Source organism: Hemiscyllium ocellatum, chromosome 35 (genome assembly GCF_020745735.1).
Source record: "Hemiscyllium ocellatum isolate sHemOce1 chromosome 35, sHemOce1.pat.X.cur, whole genome shotgun sequence".
In the NCBI taxonomy this organism is placed as follows: Eukaryota; Metazoa; Chordata; class Chondrichthyes; order Orectolobiformes; family Hemiscylliidae; genus Hemiscyllium; species Hemiscyllium ocellatum.
The window spans coordinates 16,918,774-16,932,657 of record NC_083435.1 but is presented as its reverse complement, the minus strand read 5'-3'; the positions used below and the strand labels follow the sequence as shown (position 1 = coordinate 16,932,657).

Here is a 13,884-nt window from a genome sequence, read left to right as displayed (position 1 = left end):
CAATTCCCAGGGAACGTAGGTTTAAGGTAGAACATAGAAACATAGAACATAGAAAAAATACAGTGCAGTACAGGCCCTTCGGCACTCGATGTTGCACCGATCCAAGCCCACCTAACCTGCACTAGCCCACTATCCTCCATATGCCTATCCAATGCCCGTTTAAATGCCCATAAAGAGGGAGAGTCCACCACTGTTACTGGCAGGGCATTCCATGAACTCCCGACTCGCTGAGTGAAGAATCCACCCCTAACATCTGTCCTATACCTACCACCCCTTAATTGAAAGCTATGCCCCCTTGTAATATCTGACTCCATACGTGGAAAAAGGTTCTCATGGTCAACCCTATCTAAACCCCTAATCATCTTGTACACCTCTATCAAGTCACCCCTAAACCTTTTTTTCTCCAATGAAAACAGCCCCAAGTGCCTCAGCCTTTCCTCATACGATCTTCCTACCATACCAGGCAACATCCTGGTAAACCTCCTCTGCACCCATTCCAGTGCCTCCACATCCTTCCTATAGTATGGCGATCAAAACTGCACACAGTACTCCAGATGCGGCCGCACCAGGTAAATGGACCTAAGTTTAAAGGAGATGTGGGTGCAAATTTTTTTTTAAGACGGTGGGTCGTAAATGCTTGGAATGTGCTGTCAGAGGAGGTGGTGGAGGCAGATTCAACAGTAATGTTTAAGACACATCTTGACAGATATATGAATAGGTGAGGAATAGAGGGAAAAGGACACGTAGTGGAAATAGGTTTTATTAGTTTCGAAAGGCATCATGTGTTGGCGCAGGCTTGGTGGGCCGAATGGCCTGATACTGTGCTGTCCTGTTCTTTGAGAGTTCAGTTGAGAGCTGGGCAATTGATGCAAATCCGTCAGTGGGGACTGAAAGCCTGAAGACACGGCTTGACTTTAGAGAGAGGGAGAGAGAGAGAGGGGAGGGGCTGTGGCATCCAGAGGGTTATGAGGAGATTTTTCTTTTCCAAAACACATGCAGGGTCCACTATCCTTACTGCTGCAGGAGACAGACTGAGTGGGTTTAAAATGAAATGCAAGGGACTTAAGCTATCACGGAGGGTTTGAGATTAGATTGCCCTCCAACTTTGGGCGATCTTACATTACGCAGGGGAACTTCACCCCAGTATCTGGACTCGCCGTCCTCACGTCGCCCCCCCCCCCCCCCCCACAATCTGCCTTGGCAATAGATGTCATGCAGTAGCTACACACGTAGGTAGCCTTTGCTTCCAGAGTTTTGTGAACTTGTGTTGCTGTTTTCCTTCAACAGCAGCAGGCTGGCAATCTGCAGAACAACATTGCGGCGAAGTTTGACCAGCTGCACCAGTTACTGCACCAGCAGGAGCAGAGCCTTCGGACAAAGCTGCAGCAAAAGGAGGCGGACACCCTGCAGAAGCTGGAACAGAACCTGGACAAGATCTCCGAACAGCGGCTCGCTGTCGAACGGACGGTGGAAGAAATACAGAAGAGGCTGACTCTGCAGGAGGCTGACTTCCTGAAGGTAAGAGCGGACAAACATTTGGAACAAACGGAGCGAGGAGCACGCCACTGAGCCCTTCCACCCAATCTGATCATGGCTGATCGTCCAACTCTGATCTGTCCCCAGTTCCCGTTTTGTCCCCACTGCCTTTTGATTAGTCCCTAAGGACTGAAGGGCAGTGCAGTGGTTAGCACTGCTGCCTCACAGCATCTAGGATTAAGGTGCAATTCCACCCTCAGGGCGACTGTCTGTTTGTGTTTGCAAATTCTCCTCCTGTCTGCGTGGGTTTCCTCCAGGTGTTCTGGCTTCCTCCCACAGCCCGAAGATGTGCAGGTCAGGTGAGTTGACCGTGCTATACCGTCCACAGTGTACAGGGATGTGCTGGCTAGGTGGATTACCATGGGAAATGCAAGGTGTAGGGTAGGGGGGGTTGGATTTTGGAGGGTTGGTATGGATTTGATGAACTGATTGGCCTGCCTCACGCTGTGGAGATTCTATATCCAACACGGTCTTGAAAACCATTCAGCGTTTTGCGGTCAAATCCATTTCTGTAGCAGAGAGTTACACAGGCTCACTGCTTGTTCTCTCTTCATATGTTGCCTTTGCTACCTGGTGAATGATCAGCTGGTTAAAAAAGCAAGCAGTTTCTAGTATCAATCAATCGAGAAGAAGATCAAATTGCTATAACGTTTTGCCTGATGTTATTGCTGAGTGTGTGAGTGAGTGACTTTGAATGGAATGAAGCCAGGTACTGCCAAATTTTAAGTTCATTCATTCAACTGTGTGGATTTGATCCTCGTAAGTTTCCCTTTCCATTAAAAACCAATGTAGGGAATGAAATCCATATCATCCTACATTGCAAATCTAAACAACTGGCTTCTTTCAAACAGGCCAGACCCCCTCAAAATGTTTTAAGAAGGTAGCCTGGACCCTAACGTTTTCTTACTTTAAAGGCGGGTGTGAAGTGGCTATTCCAGGTGTGATGCAGCTGGCCAATCCACTCGGCTTTAAGCAAAACAGAATTTATTTAAACACTACAGTTGAAGCATGAGCAAAAGAAAGCAGAATTTAGAATAAGTTAACTATCGGAAAACATAAACAACCCGATATAGTAACTATTACTAATTAGCTGCTCCAATACCATAACATCCCACAAACACACCCCTTGGCAAAATGGTAAATTCAATCACAGATTCTTACAGGCAGGAGGGAGCAACATCCAGAGAGAGATTTCAGAAGAAGGTCAGAGGAGTTCTTTACTGAAGCTTGCAACTTCCCTGGACTCTCGCATCTTATGACTGCTACAGCTAAAAACAAACTATGAAAAGCCCTGAACAGGGAGAACCGACCACTCTCCTTCCATTGTTAAACAAGACACTTCCTAGACTCTTCTAAATTTACAGCTTCTCTTTTTAAAAACAAACGAAGTATAAAATCACCTTGTTAAAGTGACAGCTTTGTCACGCATGTCCAAGCTGTGTCCTCTGTCCACTAGCCCACTAATACCAGAACTTGCTTGACTTTCACTTACACGATCAAAATCCTCCTAATTATCTAGTTGTCTTATACCTGTCCAACTATCTTCTGCCTTCTCCATTGTAAGGTCAGAAATGGGAGTGTTCGTAACTCCTCAAGCACTGAAGCAGTCACACCAATGTGCAGCAAGTAAATGGTGTATTGGCTATTGAGTGGCAAGTTGCAATCACACCATGATCCCTCAAGATACTGTTGGTCTTCACGAAAAAGGAATCTAACAATATTCCAACATTCAAAGGTTGAATGTTAAATCCTGCACCTTGAACCCTGACGATTACTGTTGACCAGACACTGAACTGGACCAACTGTATTACAATCCTGAGGCAAAATCTCTTGTGGTGTAATGGTAGTATCAATACCTGTGGACCAGGAGGCCTGAGTTCAAATCCTACTCCTACTCATGTCTGAACAGATTGATTAAAAATGTCTGTAACGCTGAAGCTACAAGACCAGGTCAGAGGCTAGGAATACTGTAGTGAGTAATGCACTTCCTGACTCCCCAACATTCATCGACAAGGCACAAGTGAGGAGTGTGATAGAGTGCTCCCCATTGGCCTGGATGGGTGCAGCTCCGAAAGCACTCAGGAAGCTCCACACCATCCAGGACAAAGCAACCCACTCAATTGGGACCACATCCAGTCCCTCCACCACCAGCCATCTGCAAGGTGCAGTGCATCAACATGCCAGCGTTTCTTGGACAGCCTCAAAGCCTCTAGCACCTAGGAGGTCAGCAGACCTGCCCGTGCATGTTCATTCCCAGTCACTAAGCATCCTGAAATAGAAGAGATTGCCCTCACTGTCGAAATGTAGGAGCCACTCCTCCACAGCTCTGTGTGAAGTTTAAGAAGGGGCTTCTCACCATCTTCTCCAGGATAATTAGCCAAAAGCAATGAATGCTGGCAAATAGAGCTGTCAAGGTTCAGGACAGTGTATGGGTCTGAAATGTGCCAGATAAGAAAACCGAAGGTCCTGTATCAGAACTGGGAGGTTGCAGAATTCATACTGTATTTATTTTTGTTTACAAAACGCATTCACCAGAGGTGGGTGTGACTGGTTAGGCCAGCATTTAATACCCGTCCCTGGGATATGAAGGTGGTCAGATGAAAAAGCTACAGCTTGAATTCGTGCGCTGTGTACAGAGTCAGAATGGATTCAGCGTTCATTGGGAAATCCCACACATGCAGCAACCTGACCTGATGCCAATAAGGAGTTACTTTTTGTCCAGACACTAATTAAATCTTAATTTAAGGACACTTAATAGAATTGATTGCTAAAGATGGTTTTTACCCTCTCTCTTGAAAAGCCTGAGATAAACTTATCTTTCCTTTTTCTTTAGGATGTCATTGATGTTCTCGACAGGTATGTGTTCTGTTCGTGTATATGTTCGGGTAGCGCTTGTGGGTGAAGGTGCCCGGTCTCTGGTGGTGTCCCATTGACATTGCAAGTTGCTGCAGTCCCATTGGGCTGCCGTCTCATTAGAGCGAGGGGGAGAAATGGCTGACGGTGGTTTAAGTTGCGGCTCATTGTGCTTCAGGTGAGGGGTGAGGTTGAGAGTCCTGCATGGTAATCTCAGCCGGTGCAGGAACCGAAACCGCAGCTGTGACATAAGACCAACTAAGTGACACTCTCTCTCTGCCGCCGCCGCCACCCCCCCCCCCGCCCCGTTGTGTGTCTGACCATCTTGGTTAGTTCTGGCCTCCCCTTACAGGCTAGAGCAGGGGTGGGGAACCTGCAGCCTTAAGGCCATCGTGTGTGGCCTTTTGAACGAATCCAAATTTCACAGAACAAATCTTTTATATTTTGTTAATATGTCTTTTTCCGTCCTTTATTATTTTTATTTTAATCTTAAAATGAATGTATTTAAAATACCAGAGAGTAAAAGAAAATTCAATGAAATAATCCTCACAGACTGACCACCACAATTAAAAGATTGGTAAGTCATAAGGACTAAAACTGCAATCAAATATTCAAATGTTTTCCTACAAGAAGCAGTCACAACAAAGTCATTAAATGTTAGTTAACTTTAGAATTAACATTTTTTTTTCAGTTAGTACATAGTAATTAGATTTTTTACAAAATTTTGAAGAATATCATATTGAAGTTTGTAGTGGTTCTGTTCGCCGAGCTGGAAGTTTTTGTTGCAAACGTTTCGTCCCCTGGCTAGGAGACATCATCAGTGCTGTGGAGCCTCCTGCGAAGCGCTTCTTTGATGTTTCTTCCGGCATTTATAGTGGTCTGTCCTTGCCGCTTCCGGGTGTCAGTTTCAGCTGTCCGCTGTAGTGATTGGTATATTGGGTCCAGGTCGATGTGTCTGTTGATGGAATTTGTGGATGAATGCCATGCCTCTAGGAATTCCCTGGCTGTTCTCTGTCTGGCTTGCCCTATGATAGTAGTGTTTTCCCAGTCGAATTCATGTTGCTTGTTGTCTGAGTGTGTGGCTACTAGGGATAGCTGGTCGTGTCGTTTCGTAGCTAGTTGGTGTTCATGTATGCGGATTGTTAGCTGTCTTCCTGTTTGTCCTATATAGTGTTTTGTGCAGTCCTTGCATGGTATTTTATAAACTACATTAGTTTTGCTCATGTTGAGTATTGGCTCCTTTGTTCTAGTAAGTTGTTGTCTGAGCATGGCTGTTGGTTTGTGTGCTGTTATGAGTCCTAGGGGTCGCAGTAGTCTGGCTGTCAGTTCTGAAACGCTCCTGATGTATGGTAGTGTGGCTAGTCCTTTTGGTTGTGGCATGTCCTCGTTCCGTGGTCTATCTCTTAGGCATCTGTTGATAAAGTTGCGCGGGTATCCGTTTTTGGCGAATACCTTGTATAGGTGTTCCTCTTCCTCTTTTCGCAGTTCTGGTGTACTGCAGTGTGTTGTAGCTCTTTTGAATATTCTCCTAGCCAGGGGACGAAACGTTTGCAACAAAAACTTCCAGCTCGGCGAACAGAACCACTACAACAAGCACCCGAGCTACAAATCTTCGCACGAACTTTGAATATTGAAGTTTCTTGAATGCGGCCTTATTAGATTCCAACTAACATAATGCGGCCTTCCAACATGAAAGGATTCCCCACCTCTGGGTTAGAGCATGCAGGCACTGCAGGAAGTGTGCACAAAGTTTGTCGCCTAGAAGGGCATGTGTTTCAGTGCAGCGTGTGCCATGTTGCTAGAGGGGTTGTCTTTCACACACAATCATTCATCACCTATTACCTCTCAGGTGGCCATTAACAATCCCAAGGAGAGCAGGAGAGTTCTCCTCTTGCCATATAAATCCCCGAACCAAGATCAATTTTGAAGAACTGATCTAGTTGCTATCCAAATGCACACTGATGTGTGCTATGTTTCCACAGCAGTGTATGTGCTCTCACGGTGGGTGCTTGTATCCCTACCTCTAAACCAGGAGGTTCAAAACCTGCCTGTTCTAGAAGAGCACCATAATATCTCTGAAAAGATGGATAAGGTAAATATTCACGAGTACTTAGTAGGACGTAAAACACTCTGAGCTGCCCTGAAGTTGCAAAAGCCATCATATTAAGTGGGAGATTTGATGTCTGCCTTCCCCCACAGACAGCCCACCTGAGAGCACAGTCTCTGAGCATCATCACCAAGTGCCTGGGAAAGGGCACCGGTGTCATTTTATTTGATCGTCGGGTGACCTTTTAGCTTCCAGATTTGGGGATTGTCATCTCCACTGTCACCGCTGTTTCGTTTTTCTTTGTCAATCTCACCAGGCCTGCCATGCTGTCTGAGAAGCCTACGAAAGTGCCAGCTGATCTCGGCTTTGGTGAATTTTCAGGCCCCCTGCAGTACATGGCTTGGAAGCAGATTGTGAAGCTGATTAATCCAGGTAAGGTTGTTTTCTTCAGAGTAGGGGGGGATGATGGTGGGAGATGGTAACATCACTTTACTAATAATCTGGAACCCCCTGTTGGAGAGATCAGTGACTGCAGGGCATGGATTTAAGGCAAGGGGTTTAGAAGAGATGTGAGGAAAAATGTTTTTACCCAGGGGATCGTGGAACATGGAATTCATTGTCTGCCAGGGTGGTAGAAGCAGAAAACATCATAACATTGAAGTATTTAGATGATGAGCTGAACATGTGTTGCTGGAAAAGCGCAGCAGGTCAGGCAGCATCCAAGGAACAGGAAATTCGACGTTTCGGGCATAAGCCCTTCATCAGGATTTAGATGATGCCAAGGCATACAAGGTCAAGTGTGGAAAATGGGATGGGAGTGGTTAATAAGTTATTTTTGACTGGAGCAGATTCAATGGGCCAAAGGGTCATTTTCTATGCTGTAGACCTCAATGACAGGCTAATATTCTGAGGACTTGGGTTTGAATTTCACCAGGCCAAATGGTAAAATTTGAATTCAGTTTAAAAAAAAAACAAATTGTTCTAAAAACCCATCTGGCTCTGTAATGCCCAACGGGGGAAGAAATCTGCCAACCTTACCTGGTCAGGCCTACATGTGACTCCAGAGTCCATAGCAATGTGGAGAGAGCGAGGACTGCAGATGTTGGAGATCAGATTGAAGGGCTTTTTGCCCAAAACTTCAATTCCCCTGCTCCTCAAATGCTGCCTGACCTGCTGTGCTTTTCCAGCACCACAATGTGGTTGACTCTTAATAGTTGACTCTTAACTGGGATTAAAGACGGGTGATAACTGCTGGCCCACCTACATCTTTTGTGCAAATAAAACACAAGGTACTGCAGAACTCCCGGTTTGCTGTAAAATTGTCAGTTTGTAAATTGAAGCAATGCATTTTCAAAAAAGATGGTATTCAGTGGTGTGTTCCAAATATGGAGTAAAAGCAGGGTTCAGTTGACCTAGGTTGGATGCTGTCTGTCCTTCGTCCCATTACTAATCAACTTTGCCCCTCTGCTGAGGTGTGGTAAACTCACCACCAGTTGTTCGTCTCTCTCTCTGCCTGCCTCTGATGAGAGAAGAGCTGTTATGACCCTATGACCATATGTTCATTAATGGAGACATCACCGTCTCATAATCAAGTTGTAATGATACTCCCCTCCAGGTGATGGCACTGCAGCAACACAGTGAATCTGTCAGCCAACGCATTCTTCTATGTCAGCTTGGACCATCTTATATTCAGGTTCTTAATATTAAAATGTCAAGATTCAAACCTTAATATTTAAACCTCACAACCTTTAAGAAGTACTTCCATGAACACTAGAAGTGTCACAACCATTCAAGGATGTGGACCTTGTGAAACCAGGGTAGTCTACTTTTGGCAGTATAGACTTGAATGGCCTCTTCCGTACGGTAGAACTGCATGGTTTGATCTTATGCCGTAGTAAATGGTTTCTTTGCACTTTGGGGGGGAATGTGGAGTGACGAGGGAATGAGATCTTGCGTTGATATTTTCCTCGCGAGTGGAGAATGTTAAGGGAGAATCAAATAAAGGTGACCAAATTTAGCAGGATGAATAAAGGTTTTGGGGGGTGGGGACAGCAGACTGAGATTTCTGGTCGATTGCCAAAGGCAGATTCAATGGTAACTCTCTCAGATAAAATTGGACCATCATTTGAAGGGGAGAGAGTTACCTAAAGGGGTTGTTTTCTTTGGAGAAGAGGAACTGAAAGGGGCCAGGATTGAGATGAGTAAAATGTGAGGTAGGGCCAGCAGGCAGGAAGCAACCTTTCTCCTTGGTGGAGGGGATCAGTGACCGGGGAGATAGATTAAAGGTAAGGGGCAGGAGGTATACAAAGGATGTGAGGGGAAAAAAGTGTTTTCGACCAGAGGGTGGTGGGAATCTGCAACTTCCTACCTGTAAAGTGGGGTAGAAGCAGCAACCCTAATAACAAAATTTGGATGTGCAATGTGAAGGCACAGGAGGGTAAGTGGCAAGTGTTAGAAAAGGGGATTAGAATTGTAAGGCATTTGAGCAGCACGGTCTCTATGGACCGAAGAGTCCTTTTCTGTGTTGGAGACCTCTAGGATTCCAACTACCAGGCCACGGGAAAGGGCAGCAGAAGAGTATACCAATCAGCAAGTGCTTTCGAAGGGCTAGCACTGAAGTGATTGGCTGAATGGTCAACAATCCCATTAGATTGCATTATTATATTCATAAGCTTTGACAGTGTATCTCAGGCCTCATAGGCTTTTGGTTGCAAACAGGATGTCGGTAAGTACAAAATTATTCCCATTAATTGAGTTGTCTTCCTATTGGTTCTGTGCTTAAGTCATATAAAAGACCTGACCCCTCTCTCATCTATCGCAGTCATGTCAGTAAATGCTGAAACATGCAGCGTGCCATGACTCCTGTGGGCAGAGAGAAACAGTGGTCATTTTTAAATTTAACCCGAGAATGGGTAGAATGCTGGACTTACATCCAGTTTAATGTTAATCTTCATTGCAATTGATGGAGAGTAATATTAATCAGAATATAGAGTTCGAGACCCATCCAAACAGAGGTTGCTGCCTCACTGACATTGGTCACTAATCCGAAACATTGATCCATTCATTGGAATTGGGGCATTCTGGGCGAGGTATGGGGGGAGGTGTGGACATCAGTGGCAAGGTCAGCAATTTTTGCTCATCCCTAAAAGCTCCTTGAGAGGACCGAGCTTGCCCATTCCTGTCAGAGTGTCGGTCAGAGTCAGCCACACTACCGTGGGGTCTGCAAGGGAGTCAACTTGAGAGTGGTCTTATTAAACGATAGAACAGGCTAGATGGGTTGAATGACCAACTCATGCTCCTAATTGATACGAAGGCTGGGTAAGGCCATAAAATATCCCTGTTCCCAATGAGTGACTGTTTGTCAGTGACACTTGTTCTGGGCAGTGACTAGTTTCTGAGTTGAATTTCACTGACTCCCACGATGGGATTTGAGCCCAGGTCTCTGGAGGATTAGCCGGGTCTCTCGGTTGTGAGCTCGGTGGCATTGTCACTACGCCACCATCTCCCCTAATCTGGCTGCATTTTTGCTTTTGATTCCGGGGGTGCGAGTATCATTGGCTGGGCCGGCATTTCTTGCCAGTGCCGAATTACCCAGTGGGCAGCTAAGAGCCAGCCACATTTGCTCTGGGTCTGGAGTCACGTGTAGGTCAGGCCAGGTGGCAGCGGCAGTTTCCTGTCAAATTCCCAATGTATAAGGAGGGAAGGAGTGGCCGAGAAAGGTTTTGTGTCACAGTGACAGGCAGGAGCGGTTTGGTTATGGTGGCGGAAGTCTCGGGTCAAACGCTGCAGTTGATAATTGTCCCTCGCCAAGCATTGGTTTCTGTTCCCTCCCACCTCGGAAAAGAGAGCATTCAGTCTCAGGGGAGTTAAGTGCAGCAAACAACTTCCTCTCTTTTACTTTAACCTTCTTTTTCCCCATAATCAACCTGTTCAGAGATGCTATTACACTACCTCTGGAGCAGGTGGACCCTGAACCTAGGCCTTCCCGGTACAGCAGTGTGCCATAAGAGGGCCCTCAACTTGGTTTTTTTAACCTATTTTTCAAACCAACCTGTTCAGAGAGATGAACAGGAGGGACTTGAACCTCAGTCCAGGGGCAGGGACGTTGCTACTGCACCACAAGACGACCCCTGACTCTGCTGACGTTGCCCTTTCTTCAGTTCCAGCCGCTCTGCATCTGGACCCGAGCACAGCGCACCCCCGGCTGGTGGTGTCAGACGGCAAGACCAGCGTGATGTTCGGCGACAGCAAGCAGCAGGTCCCTGACCAGCCCACGAGGTTCACGAACTGGCACATCGTGCTGGCGCGTGAGGGTTTCAAATCGGGCCAGCACTACTGGGAGGTGGAGGTGGGCAACAACAGCACCTGGGCGGTGGGGCTGGCGAGAGGGTCCGTGCCACGCAAGAAGGATTTCTCGCCGGAGCCGAGTGCCGGTGTCTGGGCCTTGTGGCGGCTGAAGGACGAGTACACCACCCTGGCCATGCCTCGGACCGCCCTTCCCGTCCGCCCTGGCCTTCGGACCCTGGGAGTCTACCTCGACTATGAAGCGGGTCAGGTGTCACTGTACGACGCGGTCAACCTGTCTCATCTCTGCACCTTCACCGATAAATTCACTGAGAAAGTCCACCCCTTATTCCTAACAGGCTGTGCCCTTGACCCGTTGAAACTCGTCCGCTTTCAGATATAAAACGCAAGATCTCGGTGTGAGACAAGGCCATTCAGCCCATTGAGTCTCTGCCATCCATTGCTGATCTCATCATCCTCAACTCCATTTCACTGCCTCGTCCCCATTCCATCACTGATTAAAACTCTCGCTAACTCAGCGTTGAATAGACATCATCATCGGGTCTCCTCAATTTCAGCTATCTGAAGTCTCGTTAACTGTTCCATTTCAAAGAATATTTCATTAATGGCAAAGCAGGGACCGTATTCGTGAGAATTGCTAATTTTTCATTCACAGGAATAAAAATGTACTCCATTATTCCTTCAGATATTTTGAGCTAAACCTCTAGAGGTCCATCCCAAAGTCTCACTCACCTTTCTGCCACCTACCCCACCTTCAAAATGCTCCTGAAAAGCCACAGGGTTTGGTTAAGGAACCATTAATGGATCTTGACCTTCTCTGTCAATCTGAACAGTAAGTGATTACCACGTTTCAGAAATCAGTGATTGTCATCGGAATGGAACTGTTCATCTTCCTGAAATTATCGCACATCATTTTTGAAGTGGTGTGGTGAACTGAAGAGTTGTGATGCATTTAATATTTCTGGCCTTGGCAACCATAAATATAGTTATAATTATCAAGATCATAAGGAGTCCAGACATGATTTTAATCAATGCCCTGTACACAACCTTCAACATTCACTCCCTTCACCAATGACGTTCAGTGGCAGCAGTGTGTACCATCTACAAGATGCACTACAGAAATTCAACTAAGATCCTTAGACAGCACCTTGTAAACCACGACCACAGGACAAGGGCAGCTGCTATATGGGAACACTGTTGCCTGCAAGTTCCCCTCCAAGCCCGTTACCATCCTGACATGGAAATATATCGCAGTTCCTCCAAAGCCACTGGTCAAAATCTTGGAATTCCCTCCCCAAGGACATGGGCTTCATCAGTTCAAGAAGGCAGCTCGCCACTGCTTTTTCAAGGGCAACTGGGAAAGACTGGCCCAGCCAGTGACACTCACAGCCTAAGAACAAAAGACATAAGGTAAATAAAGCAACTTTCATGTCCTTTGATATCTAATGGACAAAGAAATGTGAGATGGTGGAACATTTAGTTAATGCTGTTTTATCCTTTGACTTTCATCTCACTGGACGACACACTGATTCAAATGTTGTGACTCTGGTGGAGGAGTGGATCGATAACCAACTCCCTGACGGATGATTTGCAAATGAGCTTTCAGGTTTGAATGGGAAATGGTGAGGAACCAGTGTTACAACTTTATCAGGCTTCACAAGTAGTTCGAGAGGGAAAGAGAGAGCTGTTGTTTTGCTTTAGTGATTTTCTCTTATTGACTCAGCGAGCTGCTTCCTGCTGTCGGTTTATTTAACAACTCACAGCTCGGATCGATAGGAACATGCAGAAACTTCAAGACAGAGACTGTTGCTAGGCAGTGAACAGCTCATCCATGACTTCCGCATATCTGCTTGTCCTGCAATCAAACAATAAAATCCATCTCTTAGTGCTTCTTAAAAGTTTTCCTTAGATTCTTTGTCTGAAAATTGCTCGCTTTCCAAGTGAACAGCAGATATTCTACGCTTGTATATTCACCCCTTGTTTTCAAGAAATGACATGATAAAATGTCTTCTCCAAAGAAATATTCCATGTTCCTGTTTGTCATAGCCCATTACCATATATGTATCCTCAACAGTAACATTGCCAGAATATTTACATAACAATCAAAATATTTGTTAATATTTTGAATGAATGGAATTTGTGAACAGTCGGATGATGATGGGACAAAATACAAGGAGAAACACACTGAAGTAATTGGACTGCTCCATCCTTGGGCAGTGATATCAGTATTCTGGTGGAATCAGGTTAAAACTGACCAGGTTCCTGTGCTGATTAAGGAAAACAAAAATTTTGTTTTAATTCTTAATATTTAAATTATAATCACAAGGAAGTAGCTGTGAACAACAACGTGGCTCTGTTCATTAAAACAATGTTCCTTTTTCTAACCTCTACATACACATAAGGATGCCCATGTGCAAGCACACGCACATGCGCGCGCGCACACACAGTCAAAAAAAAACACAGTTGTTGTGTGGATGGAGCAAAATAAACTGAGGAACACAATTCAATCGCACCAGTCCACAAATGTAATGTCTAATTGGGTTTGTATTACTCAAATACATCAATACTTATTCATGCTAAGTGTTGGGACAAATCTGGTTACCTTTTCTGTCCCTGTTTCTTACAAAATACTTGAGATTTGATGGACAATTAATTAATCTGTTAATATTGACAGGTCACATTTATCAGTACATGCAATTCAACTTGAAATGTTTTGTTTGGGTTTTTTCGTTCGTTCAATTCATTTGCTTCTGTAATTGTTTTTCTTACTTGACAATTCCAGGTTACTAATTTAGTTATCAATTTAAAATATGTATTTCAATGTATACATTTCAACATCTTTGGTTCTGATGAATTGATTGCTACAAATATTCTGTCAATAAATAAAAGTAGTCATAATGTAACCTTGACTATATGGTTTCCAGAAACACACCCTAAAGAATCCAAAGGCTTCTAAGAAACCACTTCAGAAAGTTACTTAGCATATTTTTTCTCTCCTTTCAGCATTAACATTTTCATCTTGAGGAATTACTACTCAAATGCGTCAGTTGTGAAAGTGGACTGAGCTTGGTACTCCTGAAGTCACCACAAAGCTGAATGATTAATTAAAGTATACAAAGTCCTCAATGTTCCTGTTCAGTGGC

General features: G+C 45.1%; 1 protein-coding gene across 1 annotated transcript in view; it reads left to right on the top strand.

Annotated features, from left to right (window-relative positions):
* LOC132832552 (uncharacterized) overlaps positions 1-13,584 on the top strand; it is a 64,852-nt gene extending 51,268 nt beyond the window's left edge. Inside the window, exons 13-16 of the mRNA XM_060850642.1 lie at positions 1,288-1,518; positions 4,370-4,392; positions 6,753-6,868; positions 10,597-13,584. Of these exons, the coding sequence (XP_060706625.1) occupies positions 1,288-1,518; positions 4,370-4,392; positions 6,753-6,868; positions 10,597-11,123 (897 nt within the window). The 3' untranslated portion in view covers positions 11,124-13,584. The remainder of the gene's footprint in view (positions 1-1,287; positions 1,519-4,369; positions 4,393-6,752; positions 6,869-10,596) is intronic.
* The last annotated feature ends 300 nt before the right edge of the window (positions 13,585-13,884 follow it).